The 21939-nt window shown below is 38.3% G+C and overlaps 1 protein-coding gene across 1 annotated transcript in view; it reads right to left on the bottom strand.

Annotated features, from left to right (window-relative positions):
• Positions 1 to 4272: 4272 nt before the first annotated feature.
• The window catches only part of LOC121321996 (collagen alpha-1(VI) chain-like), a 69376-nt gene continuing 51709 nt past the window's right edge, over positions 4273 to 21939 (bottom strand). Inside the window, exons 26-35 of the mRNA XM_041261400.1 lie at positions 12609 to 12674; positions 10734 to 10769; positions 10169 to 10205; positions 9535 to 9543; positions 9121 to 9254; positions 8649 to 8758; positions 6932 to 7118; positions 6574 to 6733; positions 5718 to 5747; positions 4273 to 5617 (exon numbers count right to left, since the gene is read on the bottom strand). Of these exons, the coding sequence (XP_041117334.1) occupies positions 5007 to 5617; positions 5718 to 5747; positions 6574 to 6733; positions 6932 to 7118; positions 8649 to 8758; positions 9121 to 9254; positions 9535 to 9543; positions 10169 to 10205; positions 10734 to 10769; positions 12609 to 12674 (1380 nt within the window). The 3' untranslated portion in view covers positions 4273 to 5006. The remainder of the gene's footprint in view (positions 5618 to 5717; positions 5748 to 6573; positions 6734 to 6931; positions 7119 to 8648; positions 8759 to 9120; positions 9255 to 9534; positions 9544 to 10168; positions 10206 to 10733; positions 10770 to 12608; positions 12675 to 21939) is intronic.

Raw genomic sequence — 21939 nt, 5'->3', positions numbered from 1 at the left:
GTGTGTTGTCTAAACGACAACTATACATTAGTTTCATTTATCACTGTACTCCCTTAACTGAGTCCTCACAGTATAACCAGGGATAACCTGTGAAACCAGATGGCTTGAAAACACTCTATTGCTAAAAATCGGTTTAATACTTGTAAATGGCGCAGGCTGTTTTAGATTTTGCAGCAAAACGATGCTTAAATTCCCTTTGCTACCAACGTCTTCATTACTTGCATCTACAGCAGATTTCTAAGAAGTAGCCGACCCTCTATTAAAATAAATACATCTACTCTGTCTCTTGCTTTACACAGTTATTTATTAAACAGTTTATCATCTGTCTATGCATAGGTTTCATATGAGTTGTAGCTAGCTAGATAATACAAGTTGGAAACAAGTTGTGCATCGGTTCGAAATTACTCTAGTCTCAGTGATTATCTTCGCAAAACTAAGCTACATTTCACCAAAACTATTTGTATCTCAATTTTGTTTTCACTTTGCCTTTTTTCACCTGCCCCCTTAATTAAACATATTCATATTAAAGAATTTTCAGTAAATAATAAAAGCTGCATTTATGTATAAGATTAGACCTTATATTTTATATTAAAAAAAAAATAATAAAAATCCTACCTCACTAATTTCTGTCAGTTTTTCACTGCGACCATCTAGTTGTTGCCCTCTATTGTTATGTTTGCTTGTTTGTTTGTTTTGCAGGTAGCTTCCTAAAATAAAAACGAATTTCCATTTCTAAAAGCAAAAACATTATTGTACGCATCAACTTCATCAATGACACGTGTGCAACCAATGAGGCGTGTCAGGTTCACAGGCTCGGACTAGTACATTAAGTAAAATTAGGAGGGGTGGAGAATCTGGTCCGTTACAGTCCCAACAAAACAAGTTAACAATTCTGGATCATAAAACCATTTAAAAATATTGTTAAGGGGTTGTAAAAGTGTGTGTGCATGTGGAGGTGGAGGTGGAGGTGGAGGAGGGGGGAGGAGGGGGGGGGGGGGGGGGGGGGGGATAAATACATGTACTGTCCCCCCCATTACAAAGAGTGGGTGGGACTTGACCCCCTCGTCCCCCGGATCCCCGGGATCTGCGCCTATGACTAGAACTGCCACATTGGTCAGTGTGACCCATGCATTTTAAAAAACATATAACGTTATTTTAAATATTATTTTTGTGAATTTAGCCAAACAAGACACGTCTCCTCCTCCTAGCACACGTGTTTTTTTTCTGTTTTTTTTTTTTTCAAGCCTTTGTTTGTAGACTGACTACGAGACAGGGAACGCTATGATTGTGGATTTGTCAAGATGCCACCTCAGTGAAAGCTTAGTTGCTTATTTTTCAGTATACCTGGGAGACAGCAATTCTCTGTTTTTGTTCCACAAATGCAACTGGGAATATACCAGAAGGAAACATTTAATCTTGAAAGTAGTCATTTTGATTGGAATACGACAAGTTGCACTCAGATGCACAAAGCAAATTGAAATGACAGGTAGGATAATAACTAATGTGCCTGTATGAAACGTATGTTATATATTATTTTTTTTTATATTATTTTTAGAAAACAAAAAAATATTTCAGTTTTACAGGTTTGTATGTACCAGTTTACATGTGTTTACACGATAGTGTTCAATGGAACTGAGTCTGTGTTTACAACACAGCTCCTGGATGCAGGCACAGTCAGCTGGCAGACACGTACCCTCCTCCATAGAGTACAATGCAGCCCTCATACCGGAAGTAGTGTTATATTTCATTTTTATGTAGTATTAGAAACAATGATTTGGGGTTTATAGTTTTGTGTGTTCATCTGTTCGTTTACACCTGTACACGGGTATATGTACATACCCGTTTCTTTTGAAATGTGTATTTTATTTTTTTTCACTGTTTGTAGTCGTGCTGTATATGCGCTCATTTTAAAAATAAAGCCTTTTATGTTTAACTTTCCATTTAAATACAGTGCTTCTGTGATGCAAATGTTAGATATGATGTTCATGAATACAACTTTTCAGTTGTATCCAATAGTATGTCTTTCATCTTCATAACGAAGCAGTTTAAAAATGTATGAGTCAAAGTGACCCACTTGGTCACCAAAAATCTGTGGGTTCTACTGTTAAAAGTTCAGGGTGGGATTAAATTCGTAGAATTTCATGGGCAGACAAAAATCACGCATACAATGTATACATTTGTAACTTTCTATAGAACCTAAGAAGCCTTGTTCTTGCAGGCTTTAAAATGCAAATACAAGTTTCAAGACTTGGAGTATGAAAAGTGGGCCTGACCCGTGAAATGAGGGTCACTTGATGTGTGTGTGTGTGTGTGTGTGTGTGTGTGTGTGTGTGTGTATATATATATATATATATATATATATATATATATATATATATATATATATATATATATATATATATATATATATATAATAAAAATGGAAAATAATCCCATGTTAATGCATCAAAATTTTGGGTTGTAACACAACAAACTGTGAAAATGTCCAAAAAGGGTGAATACTCACTATAGGCACTGTATTTATATTGTGACAAACCAAGGGGCAGGGTGATCAATGGGAGGTATGTAAGGGCACAGGTTTTAATGGAGTTGTGTCCTCTTGCAAAATGGTGGCAGTGAGATGGACTACAACAGACAAAATGTCCACCCAAAAAGACTACTATTACCAGAACCCAAGGTAAGCACACAGGGTGTGGTCAGCACACCTGCACAGAGTGTGGCCGGCCTAGATAAATGGTTCTGATTCACAACAAAATGGCGATAAAGGAGAAAAAGGTTGGTGTTGTGTAATTGTGTTGTGGGAATTTGCAAGAAAACGGTGATAGTGATTTGTGTATGACTTCAGACCGTTTTGACTGCCCTGCCGGCTGTAAAACCCTGTTTGTGTATGAGAACCTGATTTGTGGACCAAGAACTGTATTCTGTTTATCCGACGTAGCTCACTGGTTTGAAAAGAACATACTGTGTGTGGCTCTTGTGTTCTCTCACGTACGTTTGTGTTCAAGTCTGACTTTGCCACAACATATATATTTTTTTAAATGTAATCGTACGGTTCTAGTTTTATATATAAAATAAAATAAAATAAACCAATGTAGTCTAATTATAAGTGTGCAAAGGCGAGACAAAAACAGCTGAAGGTTTTTAGTAGGTTTAATCAATGGGAGGGTCAAAGGTCTGCCTCTTGTTATACAGGTGTCCAATCATGAGTGAGCAGAGGCGGGACATAATTGGGAGTGTAACCAATGGGAAAGTCAAACATCTGCCCTGGTTTTACAGCTGTCCAATCATTAATGAGACAAATACATTAGGGTAGGGTGTAAGCATAGCTAAATTTTGCGCAATATTGCTTATTATAGAGACAGTTATTGAAAATTATATTGAGAACTTCAAATTGCTTTTTACAAATTAAAAAAGGACAACAGAGACATTGTAATCTATTTGTTTATGAATCAATTTCCTTCCTTCAATTTCTCAGAAAAAAAAAATGGAGCGGTACACCAGAAATGAATTGATTGTGTAATTACTTTCTGATTTCTGACTATGACAGAATGTTAAGCAATCACTTGTAAGCCACAGTATTCATGGGTGAATTAACCATGCATTAAGCAAAAAAAAAAAAGGTAACATTCCCAGCATTGGGTATAAAGGATGGGGCTGTGTATCACAGGGACATTAACAAATGTTAGAAGACCAGTCAGGCTTATGATAGAAGTCACTCTTTCTTTAAGTTAACTTTTTGCCCCACCAAGTTATCTTGCTTGTTCTTGCATTCTACTCTTATTACCAAATAGATTATGCAACAGTTCATACATTTCCACTGTGCTGTGTTGTAATAAGCCATGCTTTGTTTAAGTTAAAAAGGGACTCATTTATAAATAAACCAGACTTTCTGAAATAACCTGAGTACTTTCAAAATGATTTAATAAGGGAAAAATCCAGCTTTCACGAGCTCTAGATTATTGAAAAAAATGCACTATAAAAGTCTTGCATGGAAGTACAGACGTCAGTCGTCAAAGTCTCCAATATTCAGCACAGGCCAACCAAATCCTAACATTAAAGCATACCCCAAACTTTAACTTAATACTAACTTTTAAGTAAGTATTGGTTTGCAGAATAATATTCTTTACATAACAGACACTATTCAAAGTGTGCATGTTCCTGAATCATTTACTGTCAGACTAATGGAGAGCCTGCCAGTACTCCCTCCCATTGTGAAACAAGGACAAACAGAATACACTTTGAACCTCAGTAACCACACACATACACCAGAGCTTTAGTGAAACAACTTTTATTTGATTTATTTGTGGGCTTTCATCAACAACATGAAAAAGGAGCTGCAAATGGCAATGGTTACAAGGTAGACTGAGTTTGTATATATAATTCAATTATTAAAATCTAATAAAATAATGAAACACAAGTCAATCTTGATATTTACTAATAGCACTAATGATGTATTTACACTTGATATGTCCGACAAGCTTCAAGGATATTTGCAGATTTAAAGGCTTGGTACACAAAAGATGTGTCTCTGTATATAGTGTACTAAGTTATGTGATACATATTTTTTGAATATGCAAAAGTGCACATGTCTGTATGTCCTGGGCAGGCAGGAAAGTGTGTGTGTATTGGAGTTAGGGAGTTCATAACTGAGGCCTGAATTGTATCAAAATCACCGTGCCTCTCCTGCAATGGCAACGGTGTACATTAATGCTGCACAGAACATGTGATGGCACAACATTTTAATGGAATTCAGACCTGTGTCTAATTTTGGTTCTTGTCCCTTGCCAACAGCTTCAAGAAGCTGAAACCTGCAACCATTGTGAGTTTACAAGAGGAGGCAACCACTTTCACCAGCACAGATGCCACAGTAATTTCATACTCAGACATCATACAAACCATTTGCTTTGAGCCCGCACTAATATAATAGAGAATAAAATAAAAAATATAAAAGCTACAGGTTCTAATAACAACATCTATGCCCCCCCTGCCAGCAATGGATCCCCATCTCAGCTGGTCAAAGAGATTTTTCTGGAGACTGTTTGATAGAAGACCCCTCTCAACAGAGATGGGTAATCGGACACTCTGAACAGGTGGCGCGCCCCATAGGCCACGTTGTAGACCCCCTTCCTATCTGAGACCAGGAGACGCAGGTTGGCCTCATTAACCTGGCTGCCCACGGCCAGCACATAGATCTCGATGCCCGCTGCCCTTGCCTCTGCCACGCTCTTCTGGATCACCTCCTCGGAGATGCCCTGCGAACGCCCGTCAGAGAAGATCAGGACCTTCTTATTGGTGTTGGCCCGAGCACCCCGATACTGCGAGATCGCATAGCTCATCGCTGCTGTCACATCCGTGGCAGAGTTGAGGAACTGGACCTGCTCAATTCCGGAGGCCAACTCAGTGTAGTTCTGGGAGAAGGGCACCTCCACACTCTGCTGCTGGCTGCCGCTGTACTGCACCACCGACACACGCACCGTCGCCTGGGAGGGCTTCTTTGCCATGAGGAAGCGCTCGGCCAGCCGCTTCACAAACTGCTTCTTGGTTTCGAAGTTGCGGTGCCCGACGCTAGTGGAACTGTCCATCAGGATGGTGATGTCAGCTGAAGACGTGAAGGAGACTGTGGAGGAGAGGAAGTCAAGAATGCAGCCACTCAACTCCATTCAACATGTGGAGGTGAAAACATAAATACATCACCATATATATGCTGCTGTACTTACTTGGACAGGTGTAGTCTGGGCACTTCTTTTCTGTAAAAGAAAAAAGTTAATTGTTAATAAAATGTATCTAACTTTTCTGTATACAGGGTCCTAGGTTCAATTTTAATGATATCATCTGTAGCAGACTTGTGGCTGTTTACATTATTACAGTATGGCCTCCTCTCTGTGTTACACTGTTCTGTGTGTTACATAAATCCACGCTCTTTCCGTTACATGAATCTTCCGCTCTGTGTGTTACATGAATCCACCTCTCTGTGTGTTACACGAATCCACCTGTTACATGAATCCACCCCTCTGTGTTACACGAATCCACCTCTCTGTGTGTTACATGAATCCATCTCTGTGTGTTACACGAATCCAACTCTCTCTGTATAACATTAATCCACTGCTCTGTGTGTTAGATTAATCCTCCACTCTGCACATGAGCGCATCAGTTTTATAACACAATTGGTGTATATGTTTTTGTGAGTTATCAGGATTTGACAGCACTAGTTCTGACCGTGTATAGGGCTCTATTACTTACAAAAGTAAGTAAGCCATAGCAACTAGTGGTAAAGTCCATTCTCCTCTCAGATATATCTGGCATGTGGCCCACACTTTAGACTTCAATGCAAACTAATTTTCAAGACTATTCCCACACTAAATCTGCAGCATCTGTTTCCAACCTGCTGGTTTAATGATTCCAGTGGCCTTTAACTTCTATTAAAATAGGACTGCTGGACTGTTTATGGGAAAAGTATGGGCACAGAATTCCAAAGGATCAAAAGGGTTGACCAGCGCCTTCACGATTAGGTGCAGCTACGGGACCAGCTGGCTTCAGTCCACTCCCACAAGCAAGAGCCTGCTCTGTGGATACCTTGGCAGAGGCGTGCTGTTAAGTTCTGCAGGAAGGTGTCCTCCAGCAGCTCTGCATAGTTGTCCCTCTGTAGGATGATCCCACGCGAGCAGACGATCTGTCCAAGCTGCTCCGTGTTGGGCTGCTTCTTGAAAATGTCTCCGACGCCAACGGCAACCACCTGTAAACAACAAGATCTATTAGGAAAGGGCTAAAATACAGACAACTCAAACAGGCCTCCAGAGGAGGAAGACATGAGGCTAATGAATTACCCATGCTCTGTCTGTGCACCACAAAGCCACCTAGATTGGAACCCAGGCCTCCAGAGGAAAAGCGTGAGTGAGAGACTAGTGAATGAGCCCACACTGCTGCACTCTACCTGGGTGTTTACTGCACAAAGCTCATTCAGGGGGGTGGGGTCCCGCAATGTGTCTGAGCGTCCGTCTGTCAGAACCAGGGCAAATTTATTCTCCAGCCTGAACCGATCCATAAGATTGACCCTGGAGAAGCTCAGTGCTGACCCAGTGAAGGTTCCCCCAGCAATCCACTTCAAATTCTTCACAGCCCTGAGACAGAAGTGTGTTTTCATTAGTTCTGTCACTTCAAACAAACTCAACAACTCAAGTAGATAAACAATGTGGTAAAAGTGTTTGATTAAGACTGGGAATAAACTGCAATTACAGTACTGCTGTCATTCTGGTAAATAACAGTGGCAGCAGAAACTGAACTAGTCTTTAGAGCAATATGCATGATGCTTGTGACCTGAAAATGTAGCCTTTTTCTGAATGAATGGTATGCAACAATTCAACATTTAATAGAAAAGTGTTTTCTGTAGTTTATACAAACCAGGGTGATTAAAAAAATCTCCTTTGAAAAATACAGGTATTTTACGAGTCCTTAACTCTTTCAACACTGCAGACCTGCCAGCTAACTAGAGAACACTACTGCAGTGTAGGACAGAAGGACTCAAATGAAAAGAGAAGATTTCGGTAAGACCACATACTGCGCGCGCGCGCACACACACACACACACACATAAATGCAATAAATTGTATATTGGGGAAACTAAAAGGCATTTGGCAGACCGGTTTTTAGAACACTTAAGAAGCATTCGCATTAACACCAATGCATTTCCAGTAGCCCGTCACTTCAACAGTGATGATCACACTGCTGAAGACACATCACAGTGATATAATCAGTGCCATGGAACAAATGTTATTTGGAAACAAAAGGAACAAGAGTTTATCTTCAAACTTGGGACTGTGGAACCTCTTTCTTTTTAAACAGCTGAAGGGCTTTTGAGTGAAACGTCCAAAAATGCTTCTGTGAAAATAAACTGAGGACAAAGTTCAGAAAAAAAGATTGTACAATTGTAATAATAATAATAATAATAATAATAATAATAATAATAATAATCTTTTCCTTGGTAATTATAAAATATAACTTGATATATGATACTGTTGTACTTCTTTATTTTTGACGGTTGCATAATATGCTCTGAGATATTAATTTAAACTCTGGCAAGTATTTTCCTCAAAATTTGTGTTTTTATTCTTTTCTTTTAACCAGTCTCAAAAAACATGAATTGCCCAAACTGTTTGTTTTCTGGTATTTTTTTCAGTTCTTTATATTTCAATTAAATCAAGTCGGTGTTAGGTAACACTCCCATGTCTAGCACTACTAGTGGTACTGATGGTAGGCTTTTCAGTTTGTCCGACTGTACTTCTCCCTGTACTACTTACAGAGACTGTAGACATCTCAGAGGTGCTCATATCTTCCGGGATGTTTTGATTTAGCCATCCCCAACTGACATCTTATTAGAAAGGTTGAAATTTACTTTAGACAACATTTTGTTAATAGCTGAGAGTGATCTTGTTTGATTTGTTTTTGTGATGCGGTTACAAAGATTCTATGGGCATATATCCCATTACATCCCTCTAGCTCAACTGTATTTACAATGAGTGGAATCTTTCCATTGAGATATATATATATATATAGTGTACACAATTTAATTGGTTATCTACCTACCAGTTTGAGGGGGAATTAAAAAGATGCTTAATTGAACAATAATATTCAGTTTACTTTGAACTGACTTACTCTTTCAAATCTTGGATGGACTTGATGTCTGCGCTGCCCATGGCAACGAGTTCCTCTGTCTGCTTGTGGCTGTACTGAACCACTCCGACGCGGGACTCATTTTCATCAAACTGGAAAAGAAAACAGTGTGTTTAAAGATACGCTACTCAGCTGTGACCCAGAAGCTGGCTATAATATACAGGATCTCCACCTGCAACTCCACTCCACAAAGTACTGTGACAGTGAATCTAGACATATGATGGTTCTGTGTAGGATGTGTGATGAAATACATGACCACCAAGGGGTGAAATCCCTAAACCTAATTTATTTCATTGCTAATTTATAATTTTTTTGTTATACACACATATCTGTGTTTTCTGTTTATCCTACCAGAAAATCAAGACAGATGGTTTTCTATACATAGCAGTCGCATGGAGAGTGTCTTGGATCATTCCTGCACAAACCAGTCTGTACGCTCAGGCAATGACCATACCTTGACTCCCTCGTCTCTGCCCAGTCGGTCAATCACTTTGATTATGAAGTCTTTGGACAGCTGGAAGTTCTGCATGCCGATACTCTCTGAGCTGTCCAGGACAAACATGAGGTCCAGGGGGCCACACTTACATTCTGAGGAAAAGCAAGATTGTTCCTTCATTTAGTTCAGTTCAGTTTGAAAAGAAGGTGGAGAAGCATGAGTCTACATGGATAGAGCAGCAATACATATTCCTGCCTCCTCTGCACTGCCAATATTACCGCAAGCAACACTTTGAAGACAACTGAGGTAGTTTAAACTGCATTCAGATAGTGGGGCTTCAATTGTTATTTCATCAGAACGCTTCGGAGAATTTACTTCTGTACTGAAAAATATACCAAAGAAAAACAAGCAGTGAAATAAGACTGTACTCACCACAGCACGCTGTTGAAATGGAAATAAAGAAACATAACAATGTTATTAACAAAGACTTGAATATCTGATTGAAGCTGCAGACACATAGGTAGGGCTTCTGTTTTTCTGTATTTATTCATTTCATTTTTTGGTGCTTATTTTTAGCTATTTTTTAGTTTAATGTAAATTGTTTTTTTCGGTTACTTTCCAAAATGCTGGAGTGTTTTTTTTTTCTGTCAAAATATGTATAGTAGTAACTCGACAGTACTTGCACACTTAAGTTGTACCTTCTTAAACCATACACATAAGCCATTGATAAAGCCCTCTTGTCAAAAATGTATTGTATTCTGTATTTAAATATGTGTTTATTAATTTGTGTGCCTCTGAAAGATGAATGACAGTGACCAGGGAATGATGCTTCTGCTGATTTATTTTGTGATGGGAATTACACATCTGTCTGGAGGTAGAGCATCCTCATTTGAACCCTTGTTCTGCTATCATTACTGGCAAACATGAAAGTGCCAGTTTCCTAGGTACAGGGCAAGTCTACATGCATGAACTGTTATTTATCCTAATTAACAAATACAAATGTCAACCTCCCATCACTAAAGCATTTCAAGAGACAAACCATATCAATATAAAATCCAATACTTACAACACATCCGCATGATTATATCCAAGATTTCACATTCCTGGACAAAAAAGGCATTCAGTCAGTTAAACAAATGAATGATTGCTATTCCTCTCTTATGTTTTAAGCTGAGAACAGAGCAAGAACAGGATTGCTTATAAACAAAACCATAAGTATTATTCAATTGCACAGGGTACGGGTTAGAGTCAGGCATTAGAGCTGTTTGAAATTATTTATCTTGTTAACAAGCTGGTGGGGGGGGAGCAGTAGAGTCCCATAATGTTATAGATTTATGACCGCTATAAATGGGTTTTAGAAACAGAGAGTGACTGCCCAGGCTGGTCTATAATTTACTTGTATTTTTCAAAGGAGAAAACAGGAACCATACACCATTCTCAAGTTGTTTCTTTCTCATTTTGAAACGTTAAGGTGGATTTTATTATTTTTTCAGAGAAATAGGAGTTATATTACAGACTGGAGCAACTGCTTTGGAAAATCTGCTGCTGAATGTCATACCAGTCTTGGCAGTTATCACTGCAGAAAACAATTAACGCTGACCCTTTAGAAATAATCAAAATAATATACTTACATCAACGCCTGGCGGGCCTGGAGGTCCAACTGGTCCCTGTATTGAGAAGATGCCAATAAAGTAGCGTCACCCGGTATCAAACCAGTTAAACCAAGGTGGTAAAATTACATTGGACACGGACCAAAATAATGACATCTATTATTATAAAAAATATCACGGCCAACTACACACAAGTCTAATGTTGCGTTAAACTTGGGTCAAGTCGCAAAGTCCTTCTGATATTATTTGTTCATTATCCACAGGAAACACATTTCACAATGCAGTCCCTGCTCACAGTGCTGCACTCATTCAACAGTATTTATTTGGCTGAGTTTAATAGCTCTGAAGGAAAAGAACTCCTTCTTTCTGATTCTTCTTTAGAGTTCGGGTTTAGGATTTTACACGCTAACAGATTGGCTGCAATGATGCAGGCAGAGACTGTAATAGGCAATGCTATTCATTTGAAATAGACAGAGCTATTCACTTAAAATAGGTAATGCCATTCAATTGAAATGGGCAATGCTATTCATTTGGAATTGGCAATGCCATTAATTTGAAATAGGCAATGCTATTAATGTGAAATAGGCAATGCTATTCATTTTAACTCTGCGGCACTTTGGATTGTTTAAGCAGCACAGTATACAGCACACTGTATTAGAGCATATAGCACACAGTATACAGCACACTGTATTAGAGCATACAACACACAGTATACAGCACACTGTATTAGAGCATACAACACACAGTATACAGCACACTGTATTAGAGCATACAACACACAGTATACAGCACACTGTATTAGAGCATACAACACACAGTATACAGCACACTGTATTAGAGCATACAACACACAATATACAGCACACTGTATTAGAGCATACAGCACACAGTATACAGCACACTGTATTAGAGCATACAACACAGTTTACAGCACACTGTATTAGAGCATACAACACACAGTATACAGCATACTGTATTAGAGCATACAGCACACAGTTTACAGCACACTGTGTTATAGCATACAGTACACAATATACAGCATACTGTATTAGAGCATTCAGAAAACAGTATATAACATACTGTATTAGAGCATACATCATACACTGCACTTTGGACAGTCCGAATGTGGCCATTGAACATGGAAATTATATAGCTGCTGTATTTGAAATGGACACTATGTCGGATTCACAACATCTTCATCTACACAACACTGTATAACTATGTGCACAATCCTGCAGAATCACTTTGAAAACCAACAAAATATAACTGTCATAACATTTGCCACAAGTGAATACTGTTGCTATGAAATATATGTTTTACAACATTGTATACACATGTTATGACAATACTTTTAACAGCATGTCATAAATACTTTGAGGGTTGTTAAAGCTCTTTTGTACCTGTTTGGACAGATATGTTCGAGACCCTTTATTTTTTTTACAGATTTGTTTTATAAAAAAAAAAAAAAACCTCCCAGGTTTTCCAAACTCAAACATGTGAAAATACTGATTTACACCAGCAGATTCTCTGACTTGAGATTTAGTAGATATATTTATGTCAATAAAAGAACAGTTTTAGAGTAACACTTCCTGGAAAACTAGGAAATTAATTATTATCACAGATTTTCTACTTTTCATTTAACACAGATAAATAAATCGCCTTATACATAGTGAACAATTGTGTCCTCTGCTACATTAATTCTTAATATTACAATCAATTGTTAGCATAAGTTCTTTGGAAACAGTTAGAGAATCAAACCTACAATTCTGTAATTCCACATAGGAGTTTGCTCTCTTGGTTTACCCTGTCATGGAATTATAACCTAATTACGTACAGTTGAGTTTCTTCTTTTTTAAGTATGTTCAGAATCTATTGACTCTGAACACCAATACTTACGCCAGGTCCTTCTTGTCCTCGGTGTCCTTTGGCACCCTTTGGTCCAGGAGGCCCAGAAACATCATTCTGAAAAGACAACAGGAAGGAGGTCAGCTGACAGTACATGACAGGCATGTCTAGAAGACTAATCATTTTTACAACCTATCACAAAACATGCCTAGTTCTTCAGTAGAAAACTTCAAGCAACTATACATGACATTTACTTAATCCAAAAATGAAAGTTCATCCACACAAACACGATCTCAGCAAAAAGTGTGTATTCGGGGATTGAAATAAGCATTAGATATCTTGAATGCTCACCTCTTCAAAATTACCCCCATTCTGCCTTTTCAGAGATTCTTTACAGTTTTGCTGGTACTGTTGGTATGCTGAGATCACAAACACTGCACTTCTCTTTCACAGGTGTCTGAAAACACTTCATCCACAACCCCTGCAAAGCTCTTCAAAGCTTTCAGCAACGCAAAATGAACAAAATAACACAAAAAATGTTCACTTAAATCGACAATTCTATCCACATCTTTTCTTTTTCTATTAATTCTCTTTACATTCTAATGTTCCTGTTTTTCGTTGCCTAGGTGACCTGCTGTGACCAGCGCCATTCACACCTCTGCCAGGTTATTGTACGGTATAATACATAATCAGCACAAGCTCTTTCCTTTCTCCAGTAGAAGATCTTTCAAACTTCTGTCACAGAGAGGTGAGAACTCTGCCCCCAGTCATTCAAAACTCATTTAAACTTTGAACAGATTGAAAAAAAACTTTGAGTCGAAATGTTTGTTTGAATGTTTTTTAGTATTTCTAAACAGAAATACAAATGTATTTATTTTTAAACTGAAATGTTGAAAATCTAGTTTAAAAAGTCACTGCTCTTGCTTTACTGTTTCAGTTTTTAATTGTCGTAACTGCTCTTCATATTCAGCTGCCAGGCTAAGAGAGTCTTAAGTCTGCTTTCTGCTTGCTAGTTACTGGTTTCAGTAACTACAATACAGTACTGACTGTTGGCTCGCACTATACTGTACTCAATTTAATTTAATTTAATTAAATGATGACCGTCCACTTCCACACAGATACGCTGATTCCCGCACTAATAAAGTTTGTGAATACCCGCTTCTTCATAGATCAGATGATTTCTGCACTAATACATTTTGATAATGTACTGTATTAAACCACACAGTGTAGGATTTTGTATCTTAAACCATTTGGGTTCGAGTGGTTTGTCTGAGGCACATCTACACTGATTGGATTACACTGCTCACCTACACTGTGTGAGGCTGAGAAGGAACTGTTTTAGATAGGTTTATTCTGGGGATAGGACTTGTGGCTTCCATATGTTTCCAGTCAACATGAAAATGTGTTTCTTATTTATTTTTTATTTTTTTATTTTATTTTTTTATTTCTTGCTTTAATCATGCCAGTAAAAGACCAGGAGAAATAAATCTTTGGAACAGGTTTTGAAAAACAGTGTGAAAAATACATTTCAGTTGGCAATAATCTTTAACCCAATGTTTCCTAGGCCCCTGCAGTTGTTGTTGAACACTAACCCATTCTAAAAGTTTACTATGATGAAACCGCACTGCAGTTTTGCAGTTTGCTATTTTTTTTTCCAGGCATACTCACAGCACCCACTCACTGTTTTTTCTGATGTTTTTTCCACGTCTCTCTGGGATTTACTGTGTCTTCACTAAACTGCTACATCTAGCTATGCAATTACCAATTAAAACAGGAAACGTAATCAAATAAATCAGTGTTTGGGTGTATGTATCTTTCGTTAGTTATAAACAGGATACACAAGTTTCCACTGCTATCCGAAACAAATGCACTTTATTCACCAAAGTCCTTCAATACAGGAAAAATACATGGAATTAAATTAAAAGAAAGACAAAAAGACAGAAAGAATGAGAAAGGAGATAAAGAAAAAAGGAAGGAAAGAAAGATTCAAAGCTGAACTCAAGCCAATACGTAAATCAGGAGCAGATTAGGATCTTGTTTTGTTGCTCGCTTTGGAAATTGGCTGAAAGTTCTCTTTCCATTTACTAATATCAAGGAAATATCTACAGCAAGGTGTCACAGAGACGGCCAAAGTGGGTGGCGTCAGAACCAGGAAGGAATGACATATACAAAGGCAGAACAGATGAATGTGAAATGATGATGGCGCTTGCCTGCGCCGGTTTATTGTAAATAAAAGGTTTAAACACAAAAACAGAAACACGGCACTCTATGCCAAAATAAAAGAGACAAACAAAAACAGACTATACTTAACAAAACGGTGCACGGACAGACACACTGACAAACACAGTGAGTTTCTAAATAAAAAAGTATCGTGCTGGTCCCACCAGCACGCAATAGCAATTGTTGTAAATAGTTTATCCTCCTCTCTCTCCCGTTCTCCACTCACCGAATACCCAACCGCGAGTGGGTGAAAACTTGCTGTTTTCATGCAGCTGTACCAAGACTCGACTGCTAATCAATCATTCAATTGGAGTCTCGGTACAACTGCACGTGAATTAATAAAGTGCAATTCCCCGTGGTCACATATTATTACTTTTTACTTGCACATGAAGTGCTGTGCAATCCTTGTGCCTAAATACAAATATACATTTTAAACACTCGTGTTACACAGACCCGTTTATATGCCGTGCACCAATGACTATACACCAACATTAAACACACAACATAACAGAAAATATACACAGGGGCGGGCACTTCGTCACACAAGGTCTCATACAGTCAATAATATTCCACACTGAACGAGATTAGACTATTGCACACTGGAGTGAAACTGTTCTTGGACTGTGTGCCTGGGCAAAATAACCCTTGCTGAGAATAAAACAACATTGAGATGTGCAGGTACATTTACATCTTCCAGCTGTTTAATGCATGCATTGAGTCAGCCATGGTTAATCGTTGCTAGACTATGTGCACCTGAAATTGTCTTTGTCAGATGGAGTTTCAGAATATGTCTGTACAGCACGAGGCAAACGTTTCCAGAACTTCCAACCACTGTCCCTACTTATCTCTTAATTTAGATGTCATAGACATTCTCCACAAAGCAGCAAGATGCAGTCTGCATGTTTGAAGTATTGAAGCATTAAAGCATTTTGAGTACAGCTGAACCAAAGAGTTTTTTTTTTTTTTTTTTTTTACAGTCATGATAACTGCCTTTTAAAACCATTAACACAAGACAGGTCCAAATTGGGAGGGTGGTTACCATAATGTCCCAGTAGTACTCAAAGAAATGAAAGAAGTAATTTACAAACCGCTAACCAAGATCATGCAGCAGTCTCTTGACACAGGGGTGGTACCGACAGACTGGAAAATTGCAAACGTAATACCGATCCACAAAAAGGGAAACAAAACTGAACCAGGTAACTACAGACCAGTAAGCCAGACTTCTATTATATGCAAACTTATGGAAACTATAATAAGATCCAAAATGGAAAATTACCTATATGGTAACAGGGTACTGGGAGACAGTCAACATGGTTTTAGGAAAGGGAGATCGTGCCTAACTAACTTGCTTGATTTTTTTGAGGATGCAACATCCATAATGGATAATTGCAAAGCATATGACATGGTTTATTTAGATTTCCAGAAAGCTTTTGACAAAGTCCCGCACAAAAGATTAATTCTCAAACTGAACGCAGTTGGGATTCAAGGAAACACATGTACATGGATTAGGGAGTGGTTAACATGTAGAAAACAGAAAGTACTGATTAGAGGAAAAACCTCAGAATGGAGTGTGGTAACCAGCGGTGTACCACAGGGATCAGTATTAGGTCCTCTGCTATTCCTAATCTACATTAATGATTTAGATTCTGGTATAGTAAGCAAACTTGTTAAATTTGCAGACGACACAAAAGTAGGAGGAGTGGCAAACACTGTTGCAGCAGCAAAGGTCATTCAAAATGATCTAGACAAGATTCAGAACTGGGCAGACACATGGCAAATGACATTTAATAGAGAAAAGTGTAAGGTACTGCACGCAGGAAATAAAAATGTACATTATAAATATCATATGGGAGATATTGAAATTGGAGAAGGAATCTATGAAAAAGACCTAGGAGTTTTTGTTGACTCAGAAATGTCTTCATCTAGGCAATGTGGGGAAGCTATAAAAAAGGCTAACAAGATGCTCGGATACATTGCGAAAAGTGTTGAATTTAAATCAAGGGAAGTAATGTTAAAACTGTACAATGCACTTGTAACACCTCATCTTGAATATTGTGTGCAGTTCTGGTCACCTCGCTATAAAAAAGATATTGCTGCTCTAGAAAGAGTGCAAAGAAGAGCGACCAGAATTATTCCGGGCTTAAAAGGCATGTCATATGCAGACAGGCTAAAAGAATTGAATCTGTTCAGTCTTGAACAAAGAAGACTACGTGGCGACCTAATTCAAGCATTCAAAATTCTAAAAGGTATTGACAGTGTCGACCCAAGGGACTTTTTCAGCCTGAAAAAAGAAACAAGGACCAGGGGTCACAAATGGAGTTTAGAAAAAGGGGCATTCAGAACAGAAAATAGGAGACACTTTTTTACACAGAGAATTGTGAGGGTCTGGAATCAACTCCCCAGTAATGTTGTTGAAGCTGACACCCTGGGATCCTTCAAGAAGCTGCTTGATGAGATTTTGGGATCAATAAGCTACTAACAACCAAACGAGCAAGATGGGCCGAATGGCCTCCTCTCGTTTGTAAACTTTCTTATGTTCTTATGTTCTTATGTTCTTATGTTCTTACATGACAGGCAGCACAATTAAAAAAAAGCAGCTAAAGATTCAGTGACTGTATTGAACAGCTAGCAGTTAGTTTAAGATTCATTGAAACCCCATGTTGAACAGCTAGCAGCTAGTTTAAGATTTATTGAAACCCCATGTTAAACAGCTAGCAGCTAGTTTAAGATTCAGTGAAACCCCATGTTGAACATATAGCAGCTAGTTTAAGATTCAGTGGTACACTATGTTGTTGAACAGCCCCTGTACTGTCTCCCAGATCACCACGGGCACACAGCCTACCGCCACCTCATAACAGATGTAATCTGATGTCCTTCCACACATTTGCCTTTCTGATACATTTGTGGATCTCAAACATCATCCTTATAAATCATGAATAAAAGACCTCCGTAAATATGTGTTGGAACATAAACACAGGATGTTCCAATGTTGTGTAATGTGATTGGACAGATATTAACATATGGTAGCCATTCAAACCACATGGAAGATCAGAATAACTGAGGATTTGGGACTTATTTATACCAAACAGACTTTTGGTTTTAAAATCGTCTTGTGTTAAATCTTAAAAATGATTACAAAAAACACATCTTTTGGACAAAACAAAAAACAAACAAACAAACAAAAAACACAAGGCAGCAGTCTTCATCCTTTCTCCCCGAAATAAGTTTATATGCACGGCTAATGCAGTCAGGATTTACAGTGTCATCACAGGAGCATTGCCCTGTGTACAGTACAGCATTTCTGTTTACACAGCTGGCAATGCAAGCATAGGACACTATAAATACTGTTAAGGACTCCGTACACTGGACATGATGCGATTTGTCCCGCGATAAAATAGTATTTTCGCTGTGCCTCCGCCTTTTACACCAGTGGCAACAGGCGTGTGCGATGTGATAGCCGACTGTCCTCTGATTGTACTATCAGCTGGAATGAAAAAATCACACGTATGATAGTCCTGTTTTAGAGCTAATAAAAATGTAGAGTACATAATAGCTTGTCACAATACTTACAGTGCTATAACTCATTAGAACCCTTTGCACGGCAGACCTCGTTTGCAAGGATGTGCACTTCTTTGATGGACCCAAATTCAGTTCAAAGGTGTTTGCCCACAGACGATGGGAATGAGAATATAGAGATGAGAGCCCAGCTAACAAGATTTAAGTTTTTGCAGGTATTAGTCTTTTAAAGTCATCGCTACTGGAAGCAGGATGATCTTTGAGATACAAACTGAATATCTGTGAAACTACAACAAATATTGTAATGGCTGTAATGTGTTTTAAAGAAAATAAAACCAGTAGAAAATATTACTATTATTCTAGAAATTTGTAGAAACTGAATTAAAAATAAAAACTGAGCTTGGTTGGATAAGTGTCCACCCCCTGTAATAGCAATCCTAAATTAGCTCAGGTTAACCAATTGTCTTCAAAATCACACTCCAAGTGGCCACCACATGTGTTAAATTGTAATGATTCACATGATTTCAGAATAAATTCAGCAGTTCCTGTATTTTCCCTCTGCTGGGTAGTGCATTTTAAAGCAAAAGAACTTCGGGACAAAGTTGTTGAAAGGCACAGATCACGGGATGGGTATAAAAAAAGCCCTTGAATATCCCTTGGAGCACGGTCAAGACAATTATTAAGAAGTGGAAGGTGTATGGCACCACCAAGACCTTGCCTAGATCAGGCAGTCCCTCCAAACTGTATGACCTAGCAGCGACGCTACCAAGAGGCCAATGGCAACTTCGGAAGAGCTACAGGCTTTTATGGCCAAGACTGGTCAAAGTGTGCCAACAATATCTCAAGCACTCCACAAATCTGGCCTGTATGGGAGGGTGGCAAGAAGGAAGCCATTACTCAAGAAAGCCAACCTTGAATCCCGTTTGAAGTATGCAAAAAAACACTCAGGAGAGTTTGTAGCCATGTGACAAAAAGTTTTGTCGTCTGACAAACCTAAAATGGAATTTTCTGGCCAAAATGCAAAGCGTTTTGGCGTAAACCCAACACAGCACATCACCCAAAGAACACCATCCCTACTGTGAAGCAAGGTGGTGGCAGCATCACGTTATGGGGATGTTTCTCATCGGCAGGGACTGGGGCACTTGTCAGGATAGAAGGGAAAATGAATAGAGCAAAGTACAGGGAAGTCCTTGAGGAAAACTTGCTGCCCTCTGCAAGAAAGCTGAAACTGGGATGGAAGTTCACCTTCCAGCATTACAACGACCCAAAGCACACAGCCAGATTGAAGTATCTGAATTAGTAATACATGTTATAGAATCATTTAAAGTATAAACAGTAACTTTGCATATACAGTGAACCGATTTGTAACCACGTGTATAACTGGAATTAAAAGCAGTGTTGGAAATGACTCATTGGTTTTGGCCAATGTAGCAGGGTTTTTTGATAGTCAGCCAATTTAAAAGCCAATATATACTCTATAATGAGCGATCTTGTTAATATTAACAAACAAAATACCTTTCGGATAACAGAAGGTAGGAGTTTATATTAAAATAAACATTTTTCTATATATCAGAGGAATTAATTAGAATCTGGCAAGAAGAGATGGAGACACATCGCATAGGACGTTTTACTGAATTAAGCCAAAAATTGGTTTAAAATAATATTAGCGCGTTAGAAATTGCTTACGGTAGTTTCTCATATTAATCAACCCTAAAAATTGGCAAAAGGAGAGGTTGTATTAAAACCTACTTCAACTGGATTTTGTATGAAAAGAAAAAGGTCAGATTTAGTTCAGTCACTATAAAACCATTACATTCTAATATGTTAACAGTGGCTTGAATTTAGATGAAAATAACTGGACCTTACATTGGAAGCTTAAATGACTTCGTAACCAATGGAGTAAAATAAAATTATTGAATTATCTGAATTGGAAATAAACTGTTGAAAGAACATATTAAAATTTATTATAACAGATGCTTGACATTGACAATATTGCAAACATATTGTTAAAACACATTTGTGATAATGTTCATTTAATTTAGTCAATTTAAGAATTAGTTCAGTACCTGTTTCCAACTACACAAAAAGTATTTTAGACATTACAATATCAATTAAACCAAATAATATAAATGTTTAGTTTATATAAAGGTTTTACGGCAAATAAAAAAATAGAGGAACTGTTAGGTTTGAATATAAGACAATAAAGTTTAAACTGTATTTAATAATTTTAGTACACAGTAGACTTACAAAATAACTAAATTAATAGCCTTGCCTCTACCTGCTTGCAGCACAGTGGTGCTAGACCTGGAAAGTTTTTTTTTGACAGTCAAAGTGAGATTTACTTGTCGTCAACAGTTTTGAATCTAAGGCCTTTCTATAATGAGCAAAATTAACTCTTCATTCTATCATAGAAATTAATGAAAACTTGGCAGCTAAGGTGAGCATTTCCCAGGCGTGGAAAAGTACACAACAGTTAGAAGCAGTAAGGAGAAATTACATGTTTAATTGCTTTAATCAGAAAACACAGTAAATTGGGAAAACACTGCAACTTAAAGTCTAACAGCTGCATGTCTTTTTCTGATAACAAGTTGAAGCTCAGAGCAGCTGATTCAAATCTGGTGCCGTTCTGAGACACGGGGGAGGGGCAGAGCCAACAGCACAACATCTACAGATAAACAAGTCTTCCCAGCGACACACGAGTGGAAGCGACAGTGTGGGAGAAGTATAGGCATGGAAAAGTACAGAGCAGTTAGAAGCAGCTTGAAAGTAGGTTGACAGCTGTAGAAGCGAGACTAAACTTAAAAAAAAAAAAAAATGAACACGGTCTTCAAGCAAGTAATCTGTGACACCTGCATGATGTGGAAAATCCAAGAAAACCCAGCAGAGCTAAATCAAGTGTGTGTAAAGTGCCGCATGATCCAGGACCTGTTTAAACTAGTAAGTGTGCTAGAAATGGAGCTGGAAGAAATGAGACAGCAAAAGGATCTTGAGGAGCTGGCACACCCACAATTCATGGAAGTCTGCATCACCCCTAACAGACTGAAAGCCACCAGGGAGATAGAAGAATGTCAAAACAGCTGGGTTCAGGTAGGCAGAAGCAGGGGAAAAAAGAAACTTCATCAAACACAACCACGCAGATCAAAACATCCAACAAATTTGAGTCACTTCAAAATTTAGATGATCAAGAATAACATTGAGAGAACAAAAGGAACGGCATCCAGCACCCTATTAACAGCAAAAAGAAGGGAGGTTATGATTGCTGGGGACTCCATATTGAGAAACACAGCAAGTTCAGTTTGCAGTTTGGACCCCCTTACTACAACAGTGTGCTGCCCTCCAGGAGTCTTTGTCGCGCACATCACTGAGAACATGGACAGGCTGCTACAACAAACATGAGACAGTAGTTGTCCACATCAGTACAAACAACATTGGAAGAGACATACCAAAATCCCTGCAAAACAAATTCAGAGAGCTAGGAAGGAAATTAAAAGACAAGACAAAAACTGTGGTATTTTCTGGGATACTGCAGGCACCTTGCAAAGGAAGATACGGACAGCTGGAAATAATCTAAACGCATGGCTGAAAGCGTGGTGCACACAGGAAAGCTTCACCTGTCTTGAACATTGGACCACATTCACATTTGTCA

Source organism: Polyodon spathula, chromosome 10 (genome assembly GCF_017654505.1).
Source record: "Polyodon spathula isolate WHYD16114869_AA chromosome 10, ASM1765450v1, whole genome shotgun sequence".
NCBI lineage: Eukaryota > Metazoa > Chordata > Actinopteri > Acipenseriformes > Polyodontidae > Polyodon > Polyodon spathula.
This window is presented reverse-complemented; position numbering and strand designations above follow the sequence as displayed.